This window comes from Raphanus sativus, chromosome 2 (assembly GCF_000801105.2).
Source record: "Raphanus sativus cultivar WK10039 chromosome 2, ASM80110v3, whole genome shotgun sequence".
NCBI lineage: Eukaryota > Viridiplantae > Streptophyta > Magnoliopsida > Brassicales > Brassicaceae > Raphanus > Raphanus sativus.
Genome location: NC_079512.1, coordinates 28682043 through 28700156, shown reverse-complemented (window position 1 = coordinate 28700156; position 18114 = coordinate 28682043). Strand labels below are relative to the sequence as shown.

At 30.3% G+C, this 18114-nt stretch overlaps 2 protein-coding genes across 2 annotated transcripts; one reads left to right on the top strand and one right to left on the bottom strand.

Moving 5' to 3' along the window:
- Positions 1–11274: 11274 nt before the first annotated feature.
- On the top strand, positions 11275–14539 carry LOC108841746 (amino acid transporter AVT1H). The gene is made up of 3 exons (XM_018614503.2): positions 11275–11466; positions 11977–12581; positions 13865–14539. Exons 1-3 carry the CDS (start codon positions 11316–11318, stop codon positions 14402–14404), a joined length of 1296 nt encoding a protein of 431 aa, XP_018470005.2. The 5' UTR covers positions 11275–11315; the 3' UTR covers positions 14405–14539.
- Positions 14540–14850: 311 nt separating this feature from the next.
- Positions 14851–17342, bottom strand: LOC108841747 (glycosyl hydrolase 5 family protein-like). The gene is made up of 4 exons (XM_057002948.1): positions 16944–17342; positions 16536–16783; positions 15631–16154; positions 14851–15378 (listed from the first exon to the last, which is right to left on the bottom strand). The coding sequence occupies exons 1-4, from the start codon at positions 17340–17342 to the stop codon at positions 14978–14980; spliced, it is 1572 nt and encodes a 523-aa protein (XP_056858928.1). The 3' UTR covers positions 14851–14977.
- Positions 17343–18114: the final 772 nt, after the last annotated feature.

The window sequence follows — 18114 nt, the reverse complement described above, 5'->3', positions numbered from 1 at the left end:
TGTCTGATTCACATAAGAAAACACTACACCTTTGTTCTTAGTCTCTTTTCTTAATGAATGTGCATATACATTTCTGCTCTTGGAGCCCTGGATTCAGCTCACATTCTTAGAATTATTCAGCAGAAGGCCAAATGCTTTATCTCTACTAGATTCCATTTATAATGGTTGATTGATAAATCATTTTCTTTCCATACTAGATTCCATTTATAAGCAGCCTCAGAATCAAATATGTGAATCGTTTTGAGGTGACTAGATAGAAGTAAGGAAAGATGTATTCGTTGTAGGTGCACCCAAAAAATGTATTGGGTCAAAGTATTCGTTGCAATATTATAAGGTTCTTGAATAAAGACAATGTGAACTCACACTTCTCTTTCCAATATTGTAAAACATTCAAATCAGCATAAGTTCTGATATCTAATTTCGATCTTCTAAATACATAGCCAATGCCATATTTTCTTGTTCAGTCTATAATATCATATATTTTTCAAACACTAGGTAACATCAACGTATAATCTTTTAATTCTATTACATATGATAATCAATTACATATAACATATGTAATATTAATAAACAATTCCATGGAATTTCCCGATGAAGCTCTTTCCCAAACACTTGGATTGGTTTTTCATGTACGACAATTTCGATATACACACTTTTTTTCTTCTATCCTTAGTAGATGACCATACCAAACGGCTCTGTCTTCAGTACTCTGGAAAACTCTGATAAATTTTGCATCATATCATTTATAAGAAATTACATAGTATCAGCTGATTTGAACCTCATACAAGGACGTAGAAGTTTTGAATCTTAAATATTAAACTATGAAGCTTCCAATGTTTTAAATATCATCTCGTTCGAAGAGATCTTGTATCAGTTATAATTCAATCATGTTACAATCTAAACAAAAGTCAGATTATAAAGTAGAAACTTACATGTAACTAACATTGCAAATCTTTTCTTCATTGGTCAATAACACAAGAATTTGACAGAGCTCAAAACTAAAATAAAAGGATATTTTGTTTATATTTTTAAAATTTGTATAAAATGGACTTTAAGAAATCTTTTTTCCTAAAGATGTAAATGGATCAAAATCTGTAATAAACACCTCAAAAGTTTAACGTTCATACTAAGATCCAAGACAGCCTCTATTGCAAAAAGAATTAACGCTATACTCCTTCCAATATGTTTTCAATTTCGATTTCATTTTAGAGACTATTGTTTGGATGATATCTTTGTTAAAGAACTATTGTTCGGATGATGATATCCTCAATGTCTTATTCACTTCTAACAAACATGGAATCTTCCAAATATGAGCTAAATATACGTTTAGGGTAGAATATATTTTCCCTAACTTTAAAATTATAATACTCTAAAAAGCTTAGAAATCTCTTAGACAATGTTAGTTCTTTTATATTCTCCATATGAAAAACAATTTGTAGTTTTTTGACGACTAATTTATACATGTTTGAAGCTTGTTGATGCTTCATAATCTTCTCGAGCATTAAATATGTCAAATCTATCTATTCTTAATATTTAAAAGACATCACAATTCCATTAACACTTTCTGCACATTTTATGAATGTAATTCTTCCAGATGTTACACCTTTAACATACTCTGAGCGATGTGGACACATAGAAATGTCCAATATAGTTTTTAGCTAGATTTTTTAGCTGATATATATGCACATAGAAATAGCCCATATAGTACTATTTTAAAACTTAACTAAAATATATATTGAAGTGCATTTACCAATTAAGAGTTCTTTTACCTAATTGCGTCTTAAGGAACTTGTCAATTTCATTTTCATTAATGAAAATTTACCATTTAGCAAAAAAAAAACTCTCTATGTTTTTTAAAAAAGTATCATTCTACCATTATTTTTTATTATGTGTCATTTTACATTTCCAATGTAATTTTCATACATAATATTTTTTTTTATTTTTTTCAACTAACAGATAAACATTTATTTAAATAATTATACATTAAATGAGAGTACATTAATATATTTTATCTTTTTTAGTCCACGATAAAATACATTTAAATGATATTTTTATGAAATGAAGAGATTAATATTAAAGTACATCAACTATTTATTCTATTTAAACTGGAGCATAAAACAATATTTTCTTAAATTTTAAGTGTCTTTTTACAACTTTTTTTTCTTTTCTAACACATTTTAACTATCTATATTTTTAAAATAGAAGTAAAAAATAGAAATAACCCATAATTTTATAATTTATCTACACTAAAATGCCACTGAGTAATTATTGAACCTATATGTATGTTTTTCCTTTTCCTTGTTTAAAAAATTATTTCCTAAAATGATCCTAAACTAAGACAGTTACTTAATTACATTTTAATTCCACTAAAATTTACCTAATTCTAACATTTAGCATTTATTAATCAATGTCATATTAACAAAATCTTTTCTGTTGCTTGATTATAGAATCATATTACGTCGTAAAATCAGCATATGTATATATATATCTTCTTCTATATTTCGTTTTGTATATAACATTACAAAAGAATGATAAATAATCAGTTACAAAAAAAAAAGAATGATAAATAATCCCCGATTGTTACGATATCTTAATTTCAAAACAATCTTGTCACCGTTTCAGTTTGACAAAACAATCTTGTCACCGTTTCGTTGTTGACTTGTTTCTTTGTCTCGGGTAAGCGAATACACACGTTATTGGAACAAACTTGATTTGCGTAAAACAACTAAATTAAAATATATTTTATTTTTGGGAATATTTTTTTAAATTAATTCAAAAGGTAAATTGATCAATCAGCGTAGAATAAACCACAGGAGTTGGCCAATAGAACTACTACCACCAATTCTAAATTAAAATATTATTCTCGCGTATTATTATAATTTGTGTAATAGCGTCATGCATCACATAAAGCTTATTATAATTTGTGTAACACGCGTCATGCATCACATAAAGCTTATCTTATAATTCACGAGGATTTCACATCTTCAACGATCTCTCGTTTATTATAGGTGTGATTCAAAAGCACTTGTAGCGCAACAAAAGGGGAGTAACAAAAATTAACGCTGGTTTACTCTGATTTTATACCAATCAGGTAGAAAAGATAAAATAATAAAAATATAAAATTTCTCTAGTTTGCGCTACTTTATAGAGGGAATGTTATCCTACATACATGAAGCGAAACATGGCGCAACCAGTATTCTAACCTTTTTCTCCTTTTTATTATTTTCCTCTCATTTACTCCTAGTTCAGCAATACTACACCAATCACACCCTAATAGTGACTTACCTTGTAAAGCAATTTTGTCTTTTTCTTTTGTACATGTGAATCAGTTTTCTTATTTAGGCTTTATTTGGAGTACGCATTTTCCCTCTGTGAACTGAACTAATTAAAAGCTTTGACTGGTGATCGTTAAAATAGGAATATGAATGAGTAGAAAAAAATAGTAAGAACAAAATAAAAGTAATGAAAAGAAAAATTTATTATTTTTGTTCCCCATTAATTTTGATAAGGAATATTTTTGTTTTATACTTCTTTAAAACTTAAAGAATGACAAAGAATTATACATAGCAAAAATTCCTCAAAATAGTGTAATTTTTTAAAAATAGATAGGAATTAGTCATTCCCCTTAATTCCTTAAATCACCAGTTACAGCCTAAAAGCCTAAGTAATGTGTTTCTGGTTTTGGGTAACTAACTAACTGTTCTCAACCACTAGATGGCATTCAAAGCAACAAAATTTAACGGTTAAGATATAATAAAACTAAATGTTTTTAGTAAAAAAAATGGTTTTGCAACCTCCAACATATTTTATTGGCCATTATTGCAAATCTTAGTATATAAACATTTATATTTACGTTTAAAACAAAGTATAACTTTTTTCACATTTGATAACCATAGTGTATACAGTATAACCTCTTTAAATTAATAATCGATTGATTAATATCTCTATAAATTAATATAATTTCATGGTCCCAAAATGAATTTTTGGTTCAATTAGTATCTCGATAAATTAATAATTTTTATAAATTAATAAAAGAATATAGTTTTGGTGTAGTCCCAACATTATTAATTTATAGAGGTTTCACTGTATATATATCATGGACGGGAGAAGTATGGACGATGGAATGAATTTGATGAGTGGTTGTTTTACACTTTTACTGATAAGTAGATGTTAGATATGTATTTAATGGATGGTTATTTCTAGGTAGAATTAAATTATGCTTTGAGTTGAAGAACCTTATGTAGCAAATAAATTGTGGAAACTTATAAATTTTCGTAAGAACTTGTTTATCTTATGATGCGCTCTCCAATTCATAATAGACCACATTCATTGTAAAGTAACTCTTGAGCTTCTTTAAATAAAATCATGTTAGCTTTGATTATTTTGAAGCCAGTTGAACGATAAAGAGGAATTGATACGAGATAGGATTGTGGACAGAAAATTTGTGAATAAAAAAATTCTGAATAATAGAAACATGGATGGCAGAACCGTGGATGGAAAATAAATAGACGTGAAAGTTGTTTACATAAGCTGTACAAAAATAGGTTATGAGTGAGTTATTACTTATTAGCTTTGAATAAACGAGTTAATTTTGATAGGGAGTTGCGGACATGGGAGCTGTCATAATTCAATTTTTTTGTCATTGAGATTTATGGGCTATAAGAATAATCCCCGAGTTGTGGTTTTATATTTTATGGACAAAAGAGTTTTTCTTTTGGACAAAAGAGTTTGTGAACACGCATATCTCATTCACAGGTTTGCATCCTAAGATAAAATGAAACTGCTTACAATGATTAGTGTTTATGAGTTTGCTTCCAAATTTACGCAAGTGAGGATTATTCACCACTAGAAACAAAACCTCTAAACATAGATGCCAAAAGCAAAACCTTCAATATACCAAACAAAGCTTATAACAAAATCACAAACAAATGACATACAGAAGCTAATACCTCACTTTCTAAAGAGAAAAAGATAAATTACCTTCCAAAACATGAAATTTCACTGAATGCTTGACCACGTTTAGAGAAGAAAACAAAGCAAAATTTTGTAACTTTTCACCAGTTTACTTTGCTACCATAAAGAAGAAAGAACCACATTGCTCGACAGAACACATATTCATCGAGATTATGTTAAATCTTAGTAGTTGAGTTTACAAAAGGAAAACAACAATTAATATCTTAAAGAAATGACTGGAATAAAAGAAAACGATTCAGTCTTTGGATTCTAGCGCTCGTATTATTAAAGCTCTTAAGTTTTTTTAGGCACATTAAAATAAGCTGTCCCATTGAATTGAGTTTTTAGAGAAGAGAACTTGTATTTAAGAATTAAAGAAGATTTGGAACGCAAATTTAACCGATCAACTTATGTTTTATTTTATTTTTGTAAGTGAAGAAGAAAGAATGGACATAAGAATGGACTAAGAACGAAGAGAGATGAACGAGAAGAAGGATGAAAGAACAAGAAAATATTAGCTGTGTGGACAAATTGATAACTAGAGAGTTTTGAGTTGGAACATGTGTTGTTTCTATGTTCAACTCCTACGTTTCTATCCGGTTAGACCATTTCCATCCTAACTCTATTTTTTTCTCCAAATTAAATAGAGTAAAAGCGAGTATAAAGTAAAAACTGTTTTAATCTCACTTCATTTTTAATTCTGTAATAGAATAATTTTTTTTTTTGTTTTGTTACTTCATTATGAAATGAAAAATAAAATGGAATTTGAGCATTTTTACTTTATAATTATTTTTATTCCATTTTGTTGAAAAAAATAGAGTTTACATTGCAAATGTTCTTAGGATATATTAAAGTCTTACGAAATCTCCTATCAGAATGTGTGTGCCAAACACTATGTGGCCTGGAGTGAATTAAAAAGTGAAAAAAAATGGTTTGGTGTGTAATTTTCTCGTTTGTTATTCCCTTTTCTCACTTACATTCATATGCAAGTTTAAGTGATACATTTGAGACGTTTCCACTGGACATATTATTATATTATATACAATTGACTCTTATAATTGATATATTTAAATCTTATGGACATAAATAGAGATAATAACTAGTGGGATCTATCTTGTCTTCCGATTGATAGTCCGACAGGCTTGGATCAAATCCATGAAGTTGGAACACAATCAGATTCGATCGAATCCTCTTTATGGTATATATCATTATCTTGAATAAAAATATATTATTAGATTATAAAACAACGTCATAATCCCTTATATTTCAATCGAGGAATACTGGAAAAGAATAACTTAAAAAGTGTAATTAATTTACAATTGAATATGAAATACTACTGTTTATTCATTAGACTAATTACAATTTTTTGCCATTGAGCTATATCTGACATCCTTAAATTATAGTGGCATTTATATTACAATTTCGCTAATACTTCACTAACCGTTTGTCATATACAACTAGGTGGTAATCTGCGTCTTGCTTACGATTAATAAACTAAAAAAATTATAACATTTAATTTAGTAGATATTAAAAAATTAAAAGTCATAGTCGAACGAAAATTACATTTAGAGATATAACTTGGCTTGGAGTCAGAGATGAAATTCATATCACTCATAGTCTTTGTGTGTTTTGAAATTTATAGATTGTAGTACGGTAGATAAAATTTTATTCTGATATACATATATATATATATATATATTAATAACTAATAGGGTTTGCACCACAATAATTGAGTCAACCAATATATTGCATTGCAATATTTATGGCAAAAAAAAGTTCATACAATTTTCTGTATAATTTTTAATTGGTTATGAAAATTTAAATAAATTAGTAATAATTTTTCTATATTAACCAAAACTAGAATGCGTTATGGAGATTGTGTATATCAGTTTTCTATTTTTTGGCAATTACATAAATTACTTATATGATATATATAGTAATAACTAATAGGATTTGGTCACAATAATTGAGTCAATCAATTATATTACATCGCGAGATTAATAGAATTTTTTTTTATAATTTTAAACTGGCTATAAGAATTTAAATTAAATTAATATTAACTTTCCTATATTATCTGAAACCATAATGCATTATGAGGATTGCATATATTAGTTTCCTATTTTTTGGCTAATGCATAAATTACGGTCAAGCGTAAAATTAGCAAAAGGAATCAAGTAAATATATGAAAAGAATATTAATAGATTTTTGATATTCTTTTCCTATATTTACTTGATTTTTTTTTGCTAAATTCACGCTTTACTTGATTTATTAATCATTATATTTAACCATAAACTTAGCCACTTTAATTTTTAAAATTTACTCATAATTTTTCTATCATCATTTACGATGATTTCCTAATTACAAATCAAGGTGCTTAAATTAAAGAATTGATTGAGTCTTTATATGAAATTTCTTTTTGAATGAAATTGGAGAATCAGTTTCAGTTTTGTGGGAACATATTCTAACCAAAACGATTATATTCCCTTTATACGACATATATCACGAAACATATTATATTGTCTTGTCTCTAAGGATTATGACATATCTAATAAAATCAAATAAAACCGATAATATCTTAAGCAAAATAAATGATATGTATATAACTCATATAAAAGAACATATATGAATATAAACAGTTTATATTTGTTGTGTATAATTAACTGATAATATTTCCAATAAACAAAACTTATGATATTCACATAAAAAATACATGTATTGCAAACTATAAAATGAGAACAACAAACAAACAACAAATATGTTCATCACCTACAATATAATGGCCATCATCTAGATTCATCATGAAATATGAACACCACATTGTATAAAAGATACACGGAGTATCTCGCCATTCAGTTACAGTTTTTTGAAATTATAATTGTCTTGGTATAAACTCGTGAGATACAACTATAGTACTTTTCACAATATCAATCAATAATATAATATGACGAATCTTGGTACACACTTATGAGATACAATTATAGTACTCGTAAGATACAATTATAGTATTCGTGAGATACAACTATTTTACTCATGATAAAATAAATGAAATAAGGTAAGAAGACTAATAGAATCTTCGAAATTACACGATCCATAACGTCTTTAACATGCATATAAAATAAAACATATACTAGAATCACTTTGTAAATTTATTTGGCAATGACATTACATATAATTAACTTAGGCAAGAAAGGACTATGAAAAAAAGGATGTGAAGTGTATTGTGGTGTTGACACCTAAGATATGTCACAGTTGTTAATCATACATGATTGTAAGGTTTATTTTTAAAAACAAATAATCAAAGGAGATATGTTTTGCTTTCTTGAATTTTGGTACTGAAAGCTACATTGATGTAATATGCTGTTTATTATATGTTGTAAATTTAGTAAAACTTCGTTTTTAATAAAAAAACCATTTTCCTTATGCTTATTTCAAGAATGCTTTAATTTCTTGGATCTTGATACTGATATAGAGCTATATTAGCATAATTTATAGATTTTTGCAGTTTTATAAACATAGCATCTGTCATAATCATTAGTAAAATGGTCTGATTAAATTCACATTCATAATATACAATAAACTACAAATAACTCCATTATAGTTATATTTGCTTATCAATATTCTGGAATGCAAAACATCACTGGAGAATGTTATAACTTAACATCTGACACAATCATCGGATCAAGTTTTTTCACAAAATTAACAATTAGAAGTATAAATGGTGTGTTGTTTTAATGGAATTTGAAGCCGTGTTGTTTTCTGAAATCGTGTATTAATTTCATCGCACTGTTGTTTTTCTTATATTTTGATTTGAGCCAATAAAAAGGCTTGCTGCATAAAGCGGTTATGAATGTTCGTGTATTAATTTCATCGCATTGTTGTTTTCCTCATATTTTGATTTGAGCCAATAAAAGAAATAAAAAGGCTTCCTGCATAAAGCGGTTATGAATGTGATAATGTATGTGGATGTTTTATTAGTTAGATTCAAGCATTAAGAGTATGCATACTTTTATTATACGCAAATTCCAACTAAAGAAAGTTCTAATAAATGTTAAACTTGGTGTGCAATCTCTTAGGTTTGATTTGACAAGTCAGATTTTGCAATAATGGCAAAAGTATATGGGTCTGATTGGTAATTTTGGGAGTAAAGTAGAGTAATATAAAAAAGTGGAATTGAGAGTAATAAAAAAAGTGGGAAAGAAATGGAAAAGTAAAAACAGTTTTACTCTAGCAGGAGATAGAGTAATATTGAGTGTGCATTAGCATTTTATTCTGTTTAAACAGTGGAGTAAACAAATAAAGATATCATTTCACCTGATTGACTACTTTTTGTCGATAACAATAGTAATAAATATTTCAGAGTAATTGTTTGCACTAGAGATGTCATACAATCACAACCTATGTAATTCAACGAAGATTCCTTATGTAAATCAAAGTTGACTAATTTGATTTATCTAATTAGTAAAAAAGTTCTCTAAATCCTCTTACATTACCAAAGCATGGAAACTACTTTATTGTGTAAATTTTCACCGTGAGTTGCGTTTCATACTATATAACACATGTTATATTGTCTCACAACTCCATCAAGAAAAAGACAGCACCCGAAAGTACCTTCTTCCAAAATTTCGATGGCTTCTTTTGATCAAATTTCGGATTTGAAATGTTCATTTTAATTAACTTATGTTCAGTAATTTACTTTTATCATCACATGTTTTTGGTTTGATTATTCACTCATACATTGTAGGTGTCAATTTTTTTTCAGAGACAGCCATGGTCCTTTTTTTTGAAATACCACAGCCATGATCCATTAACTTATAAATACATACATTACGAGTTTGCAAAAAAAAAAAAAATACATACATTACGTGTCTAACTCATATACTTAGGGCCTCAATTTTTCAAAATCAACCAAGTGCCACTGTCTTCGAGCATAGATAGAGATACTTATGTTAATGTTAGACACTTTTTGAAACCAGAAAATGTATTCAATATAATGTCCTTTACTTCATAATTTCATATATGCGAATCCACTAATAATATGAAAAACAAAAAAAAACTGTAGATTATGTTCACCCCGTGCGAAGCATAGATTTTAACATAGTATTTTCCCCGTTTCAGAAAGATTCATATTCTAAAAACAAAATTGTTTCGAAAAAATACATTTTTTTTCTTTTTCAATATATATTATTTAATGAAAAACTGTAAATTTTTTAAAAAGTTAATAGTGTTTATTAAATTTATATTGGGTAAAAGTTATGGAAACTTGTTATTCACAAAAACAATGCATTTACAATAAAAAATTTAATGTGTGTTTTCAAATATAGTGAAAAGTCTAAAATATGTACATATATTTTTGAAACGAAATGAGTATTATATTACTCTTTTTTATCACTTTACGTAGTTTTCAGAAATTTTTTTTGTTTCATAATAAGTGATATTTTCATTATTCATGATGAAATTTAATGACATTTGAAATTTGTGACCAATTACAAAATACAACATTTTTTCTTATTAGTTAAACTTATTTTATTTAATGATATTTTTATATAATCAAGATAAACTACATAAAATTTTAATTTTTTTAATATTTATGCAAAAACCTTAAACACCAGCTAAAATGATATCGAAAGAGTATAATAGAAAATATGTACCGAAACCGCTCATCATATACAAGTATGAATTAACATATATTAGAATTCTTCCCTACATTAATGGGTGGGTCTCAAAGACGATCGTGAATAAACTCTTCAAAGTTACCTCTGTTACAATAAACCTTAACCAGACCTTATGTACAGTTTAATTATTTTTATATAGACTAACCATTAGAAGAATGAAGCAAATATTATAATTCAGAACATTCCAATCATAGTATTATATATAGCATCTTAGTTTATAAATGACTTAAATTGCTATCGACTATTGCCGATGAAAATATATATGATGAAAGCATGTTTCATATCAATATTCTAATCAGCATTAATACTCCTATATATAACGGAGTTTCTTCTTCTAGATATATATATATATGTGTGTTCTGATTCACTTAAGAATGTATTGACGCATAGACATTGCTCTCGAAGTGACATAATTCCTCCGAACCAATATGCTACAGAATCAAATAAATAGCAAAACCTACTTTACAATGTCATTGGAAGCCAGGGAATATATTCAACACTAAACAGTCTAAACCCAACGTATCAAGTTGTAATAATAAAAATTAAAATCCTTTATTGCACGAGTGTATCCTCTTTCCTATTTTTTGTGTGTGTGTAAATGAAGTAGTGTATCCTCTTCTACTATAAATAATAGCAACACTCCCTCTCTTTCTCTAACACATCTAAGAAACAATAACTAATAGTAGAATAATGTCGGGAACAAAGGTCTGTGTTGTGTGTGTTGAGGAAAACAAAGAGTGTAAATGTCACCAAGAGAAACAAGGGTTGGACTTGGACCTTGAAGCGTTTGGGAATAGTTCTTTTCTTCACTCGGTAATCAACATGGTTGGTATGCTCATTGGTACGTACGTAGTTTAGCACCATATGGTATATATGAACGAATATTTAACTATAGATATTGAGAGTTACGAGAGTGTAGTAGCAAGTATTTCTCTAATAAGTAGTCCACGTTTATGTTTTTAACATATAAATACAGTATTAAAATATGTAAATACGTATAATATTTTTTAATAGATTTTTTTCTCTCTCAAAATAAATACCACTACAAAGTTGTTTTACATACCAGAATTTAATTCTAGCTAAAAATACATAATAAATATGATATCAAGACTACAGAAACTTTTTGTGAAGCAGTAGAGAAGAGGTCGTAGAAATTCCTCAGATGTGATCATATACTGGAACCAATATAATTTTTTTTTTGTTAGCTAAAGAGAGATAGTTTTTTTTAGCAACACTAAAGAGAGATAGTTTTGTCCCACTAAAAAGAGTTTCCGTAATATTTCTTTTTTTGTCACGAGTTTCCATAATATATATAAACCAACAATTCTGACGTAATTATCCGGTGACGCAGGACTCACCCAACTATCAATGCCATACGCCGTGGAAAGTGGCGGATGGATCTCAATTTTTTACCTTATAATCCTCGGAGTTCTCACCACTTACACTTCCCACATCCTCGGAAACTGTCTCCGCCGCAACCCCAAGTCCAAATCCTACTCCGACATCGGCTACTCCGCCTTTGGCCCCCATGGCCGCCTCCTCTCCTCACTCTTCATCTACCTAGCAATCTTCATGGCTTTAGTCTCTTATACCATCTCCCTCCACGACAACATCGCCGCAGCCTTTCCAGCCACCTTCACAAACCTCCACAACGGCTCTTTCCCGGCGGCTAAGCTGACGGCAGTGGCCGTGGTGATCGCTTTGCCAAGCCTGTGGATAAGGGACTTATCTTCCATCTCTTTTCTTTCTTCCGGTGGGATTCTCATGTCAACGATTATATTTATGTCGGTGGTTTACACGGCCGTGTTTGGAGGCGTTATTGACGATGGGAGGATTCCAGTGCTCCGGTTAAAGAATATTCCGACGGTTTCGGGAGTTTATTTGTTCGGCTACGGTGGACACATCGTATTTCCTAATCTGTATACTTCCATGAAAGATCCCTCCAAATTTACAAAGGTATGTTTAGTCATTTACCATAGCCCATATTAGAACAATCTTGAAAAATATTTTATATAGGACACAATATATTCTTACATATGATTGATTTAAATAATTTTTAAGTTTTTATCATATTATTATAAAAATACTAAATATCTTACAATAAATATTTTGTCTATTAAATATTTTTTCATTTCTAAAAGATAAATGTTTTATAAAAATTGTTTTAAAGATATAGTTTACATTTCAATACATTTTATATGAGTTAACAAGGGAAAATATTAATCTTTTAAAAAAAATTTATTCTTTTAAAAATATCAAAGTAGTGAATCCTACAAATAGTTTATTAATATCAGATTTTAATATCATTTAATATGAATAAAAGGTAAAAACAAATAGAGAGAACAAAATAAAAAATTGGAATGCAAGGTTGATTTTCTTTTTGAAAAAAAAACTGAACAAATTAGACATATATAACTAATTTAACTAGAAATTGTCAGAATTAAAATATGAGAATGGAAATTTATCATGAGAAATATAAAAATAAGAATAACAAAATAAATAAAATAAAAGATAGGAGAAAAAAATGGTCGAACATAAGAGGGTGTAGCACCATTGTCCCAATTTAACCAAGTATGCTAGAGTCACATATTCAATATTTGTGTTACAAACAAAATTTTATAAATTTTGTATGGGGCATGTGCCCCACCTTAAATGTAAGAAGATTCGTCCCTGGGCCATACTTGGTGTGCGTGGATCTGTTACTTTCTAATCCATTGTGCTATCTGATGGTACAACGTCATTATAGACCAATTATTTGGAATAGTATGATTCTAAAAAATATATACATATATATATATATATATATATATATATTTTGCATGTGGTTTGTATGAACCATTACTTATTCCGTGTGTTACTTTAATTGATGAGAAAAAGTTGGCATAAAAATATTGTTCGCATGTGCAATTTATACTGGAATACACTTTTATGGAAAAAATCTTCGCAAATGCTTAATTTCACTACATTTCTTATAATATTCACCAATTTTTTTTTGTGAAAAATATTCACCAATTAAAATATAAAAATTGAATGGATCTTCTATATCATTTCATATCATTCCAGAAAACTAAACAACAATTCTTTGAAAATATTATTCAAGTTAAAAATGTATTGAAAAATGGAATACTAATTGTATATCATTAAATTCTATTAGTTATTTTTTTCATCTCATATTCCTTTTACTAATTAGTAACTACCACCAGTTACAACCAATATTGATGTATATTGAATATACGTAGGTGTCGATCGTAAGCTTTGCTACGGTGACGGCTCTGTACACAGCACTAGCCATCACAGGAGCGAAGATGTTCGGACCAAACATAAATCCCCAAGTTACCCTCAGTCTTCCAAGACATTTACTTGTAACCAAGATCGCTCTTTGGGCCACTGTCCTAACCCCAATGACCAAATACGCTCTAGAGTTCGCTCCTATAGCCATCCAGCTCGAACGCAGCCTTCCTTTGACCATGACCGATCGAACCAAGCTCGTAACTCGTGGTCTTGTGGGCTCCACTCTGCTAGTAGTCATTCTCGCATTGGCTTTAACAGTGCCTTACTTCGGTTATGTGTTAAGTCTCACGGGTTCCTTTGTTAGTGTCACCATCGCCGTCATATTACCATGTGCTTTCTACGTGAAGATATGCTGGGACGGGATGTCGATATTCACAAGAGCCGCGAATGTTGTGTTTATTGTTTTTGGGTGCGTTCTTGGAGTTTTGGGATCGTTTGATTCGTCTAAGTCGCTTGTGAATAAGCTCATTAGCGTTCATGGAACTTGAGCCGTTTTCAAAACCGCGGGTTTGTTGTTGCTGACAGTCTATGAAAAGCGGAATAAAAGATTAACACAAGCCTTTACATAAAAAGATCGAGAAACATTGTTTGAGAAGAAGAAAAGAATCAAGAACCAACAAAGATAATATATATATATAAAGAACACAGATGACTAAACATACCTTTGTAAAGCCGGTCCGGCTGACCGATGCCGATAAAATACTGACACTGCTTTTTTGAGCAAACAGATGTTTTCATTAACTTAAAACCATTACATTCCCGCTAGGGGAGGATTGTTAATTAGCTAAGGCAAGGGCTAACTTTGCCACAGAGTAAGCCTCGGAGTTTGCTAAACGGGGAACAAAACAGATGTTTTCATTAACTTAAAATACTGACACTGCTTGCATCAATTTTTCCCCCGTTATGTTTTAGTCGCAGTAGTGGTACTAGAGGGAAAGAACATCTTTATCCAATCATTAATTTTGTTATTAAATTTTAATGATTTAACATTTTCGTTTTAATGATTAACATGATTTGAACAGATACACTTTTTCACGATAAAAACATAGAAAATGCATAATTTAAAGAACTTTGAACCACTGGCTCGCTGGATCACACAAAGCATCCTTAGTCAAACACTTGCAAGGGTTAGCAACGACGCTGTTGTCACGTTCATCCACATCAAGACATAGCAACAGGCCATTACTTGTCTTAAACGACAAATGCATCTTAGTAGCTGAGATTTGTCCCAACTTAGAGCACTTGCTGCCAACTCCAAGCTTCACCTTTTGTCCAGCAACATCTGGAGTTTCGACGCACATTTTATTGACCCAGAGAATGCCTTCTTTGGGATTAAAGGTTGATGAATCTGATTTAGTGCATAGTTCTAGTCGAAGTGTGGGTACATTGCCTGAGTGGTTATTGGTGATACATAGGCCAGTATGTGGGTGCAAAACAAGCTTTTTCTCTTGTAAACCGGGTCCTGCATATATATATATAAATGTCATAAGATCGAATCCTAACTATTTTTGTATAGTTTTATACAGTGGCGGATGTACAGCCAAGGGTATGGGGTCACGTGCCCCCATCTCATTTTAAAATTTTCTTGAGTAATTCTTATGTTGTCTATGAAATGCCCCCAACTAAAAAATGTTTTTTATGTGTATGCCCCCATCTAGTTACATTCCTGCATCCGCCACTGGTTTTATATATTATTAAAAATAAAGATTCCGACCTCTAAATGGATGTTGAATTCCAGAGAGTTTCTGCAAGTAAGTAGCGTTTCTGACGTCTTTCCAAGTAGCATCCAAAACACCATAAGTCTCAACCATATGTTTTGTACCGGTTCTCAAATAATAATCACCGGTTAATGCCCAAACCGCCCAATCCAAATCCTTCTCGGCGGCCCAAGCCACCAAACAGTTCATATACCGGTTTCCGCTCACGTCAACGCCTCTCTCGTCAGTCCCAAACTCACTCAATATCAAAGGAAAGCCTCTGTCGAGCAAGAATCCTCCGTTATGTGTGACTTCCCCCATGATTTTGGCGCAAATATCGTTGGAGTTGTGTTTTACCCACGCGCCTCCCTCGTGGGAGAAGCTGTACCAATGCTGCTCGAAGACGAGTTTATCGGTGAAGCTGACGTTGAAGAAGCGGTCACGGAGGAAAGAGAGGTTTGTGTCGAAGTCTATGCCGGAGAGGATGACTAGTACTTCAGGGTTTGCGGCGTGCACTGCTTCTGCTCCTTTTGGCATGAACCTTCACGTAAACCATTAACTGTTTAATTAATATGCAGGCATGTACTTATATACTTGAAAATTTTGACCATGAAGGTGAACCCTAATTTATACGTACATAACTTTTATGAGTTTTCAAACTAAATAGTGAATTTATAACCAAAAATAGAATAAAACTTTAAAACAATAATACAAATGAAAGAAGGGCCATGAAAGAATTAATTTAATACAAAAGGTGAATCCATACATATTCACGTAAATGCGTGTGGACATATGTTAATCTATATATATATATATAGTAATAATCATGAAGATATTCGCACAAAAAAATAGTAATTTCAAATATTTTTCATGTTGTTAGTGCCTGGTAATGATTTAATTGGTAATGATTTGAAATGCGTACCTGAACCAGAGGTCAGGGTAATCTCTTTTACCACGTGGCTCGTTCCTAAGGCTCATGCCAACGACATTAGTGACATTGCGGAAAAGAGTAGCCATCTTGCTCAAGCCCTTGGCCCAAACGGCGGGATCAAAGTTAGGGTAGCCGAAGAAAGCGTCGAGGTCGTTGTCGCTGCAGCACCAGCCTGGATATGTCAAGTGGTTGTCTAGTATCACCATCAACCCGTTTTGTCCTAGGTTCGAAACCACTTCCTGATAACAAAATAAAGTTAAAACAAACATATCTTTATAAAAATATCTTTATTAGAAGAGAGATAATTCTTTTGGAATAAGTACATTTTTCGTTTTGTAAATTTTGGTTAGTTTTTGTTATTTGATAGATTAGACCAATGATAAAGCATTAAAATGTTACCTGGAATGCATTGAATATGGGAAGGTTAAGGATTTTAGGATTGTGAGTTTGAATACCAAGAACATCATCAAACAAGTTCAAGCTTTCAAAAGACTGTTTGACCGTGAGTTTAAGAGCCAATGTGTCATTAGTCATCAAATCAAGAGGCCAAGTGAGTCTAACACAGTTGAATCCCATTGAGACAATCTTCTTGGAAATGGAGTCTAATGGTTGTTTGCTTAACCCTTCAGCAACGGCGGGCTGGAGATGAGCTGGCCAGTTCACACAGGCTAGCTTCACCCTTTGGCCTTTATTGTCCACGATCCATCGAGATTTTGTGGAGAGCGGAAAACTTGTGGCTAGATTTGGAATCCAAGAGATGAATAATAAGAAGAGAGACAAATTGATAGTTCTGGCCATTTTGTTAGTGTGTGTTTCTGTATTTGATTTTGATTATTTTGAATTTGATTCGCAACTTATATAGTAAGAAAATTGGTTTAGTTTCTGGTTGTTTGCAGATTTTATACCTGTTTATGGTTAAAGTTTATTATTTCCAACCAAAAAAAACAATTAAGATAAAACAATAGCACTAACTGTAAGAAAAGAAACAAAAACAGCAATCGACGGATTAGGATGTTAGCAGATTCTAAGCTGTAAATTTCTAGAGAATTTTCAATTAGTTTACAAAACCTAAAAGACTTAATATGCTACACATAAGAGTTAAATTAGGTGTATGTACTTGTATTATTGTATAAAAAGAAAAAAAAAACAATCACATCTTTTGATATTGCAACTTTTAATTGATCTTTGTGTTCTGTTATAACAAAAAAAAAAGGAAAAAACAAATTTGCCTTAATACTGGTTAACATAATTATTTTTTTTAACATAATACTACAATTTTGAAATTGAGATCAAAGCATGTTACAAATCATATTTTTTCTCAAATATATGTAGGAGTAGATAGATGACAAAAAAAAATGTAGGAGTAGATATGATCATTTTTAATACTGCTGCATATATGCTTTAAATTATTCCTTGTAAGGTGCATAAATAACTATGATTAAGACACTGATGAAAGAATGTGTTTTAATCCCTACTAGATCTTGACCCATCCGACCGGGCGGGTATTTATTTTATATTTTTAGTTTTTCTTTTAATATTAAATGATGTATCTGTAATATTAAAATATAAA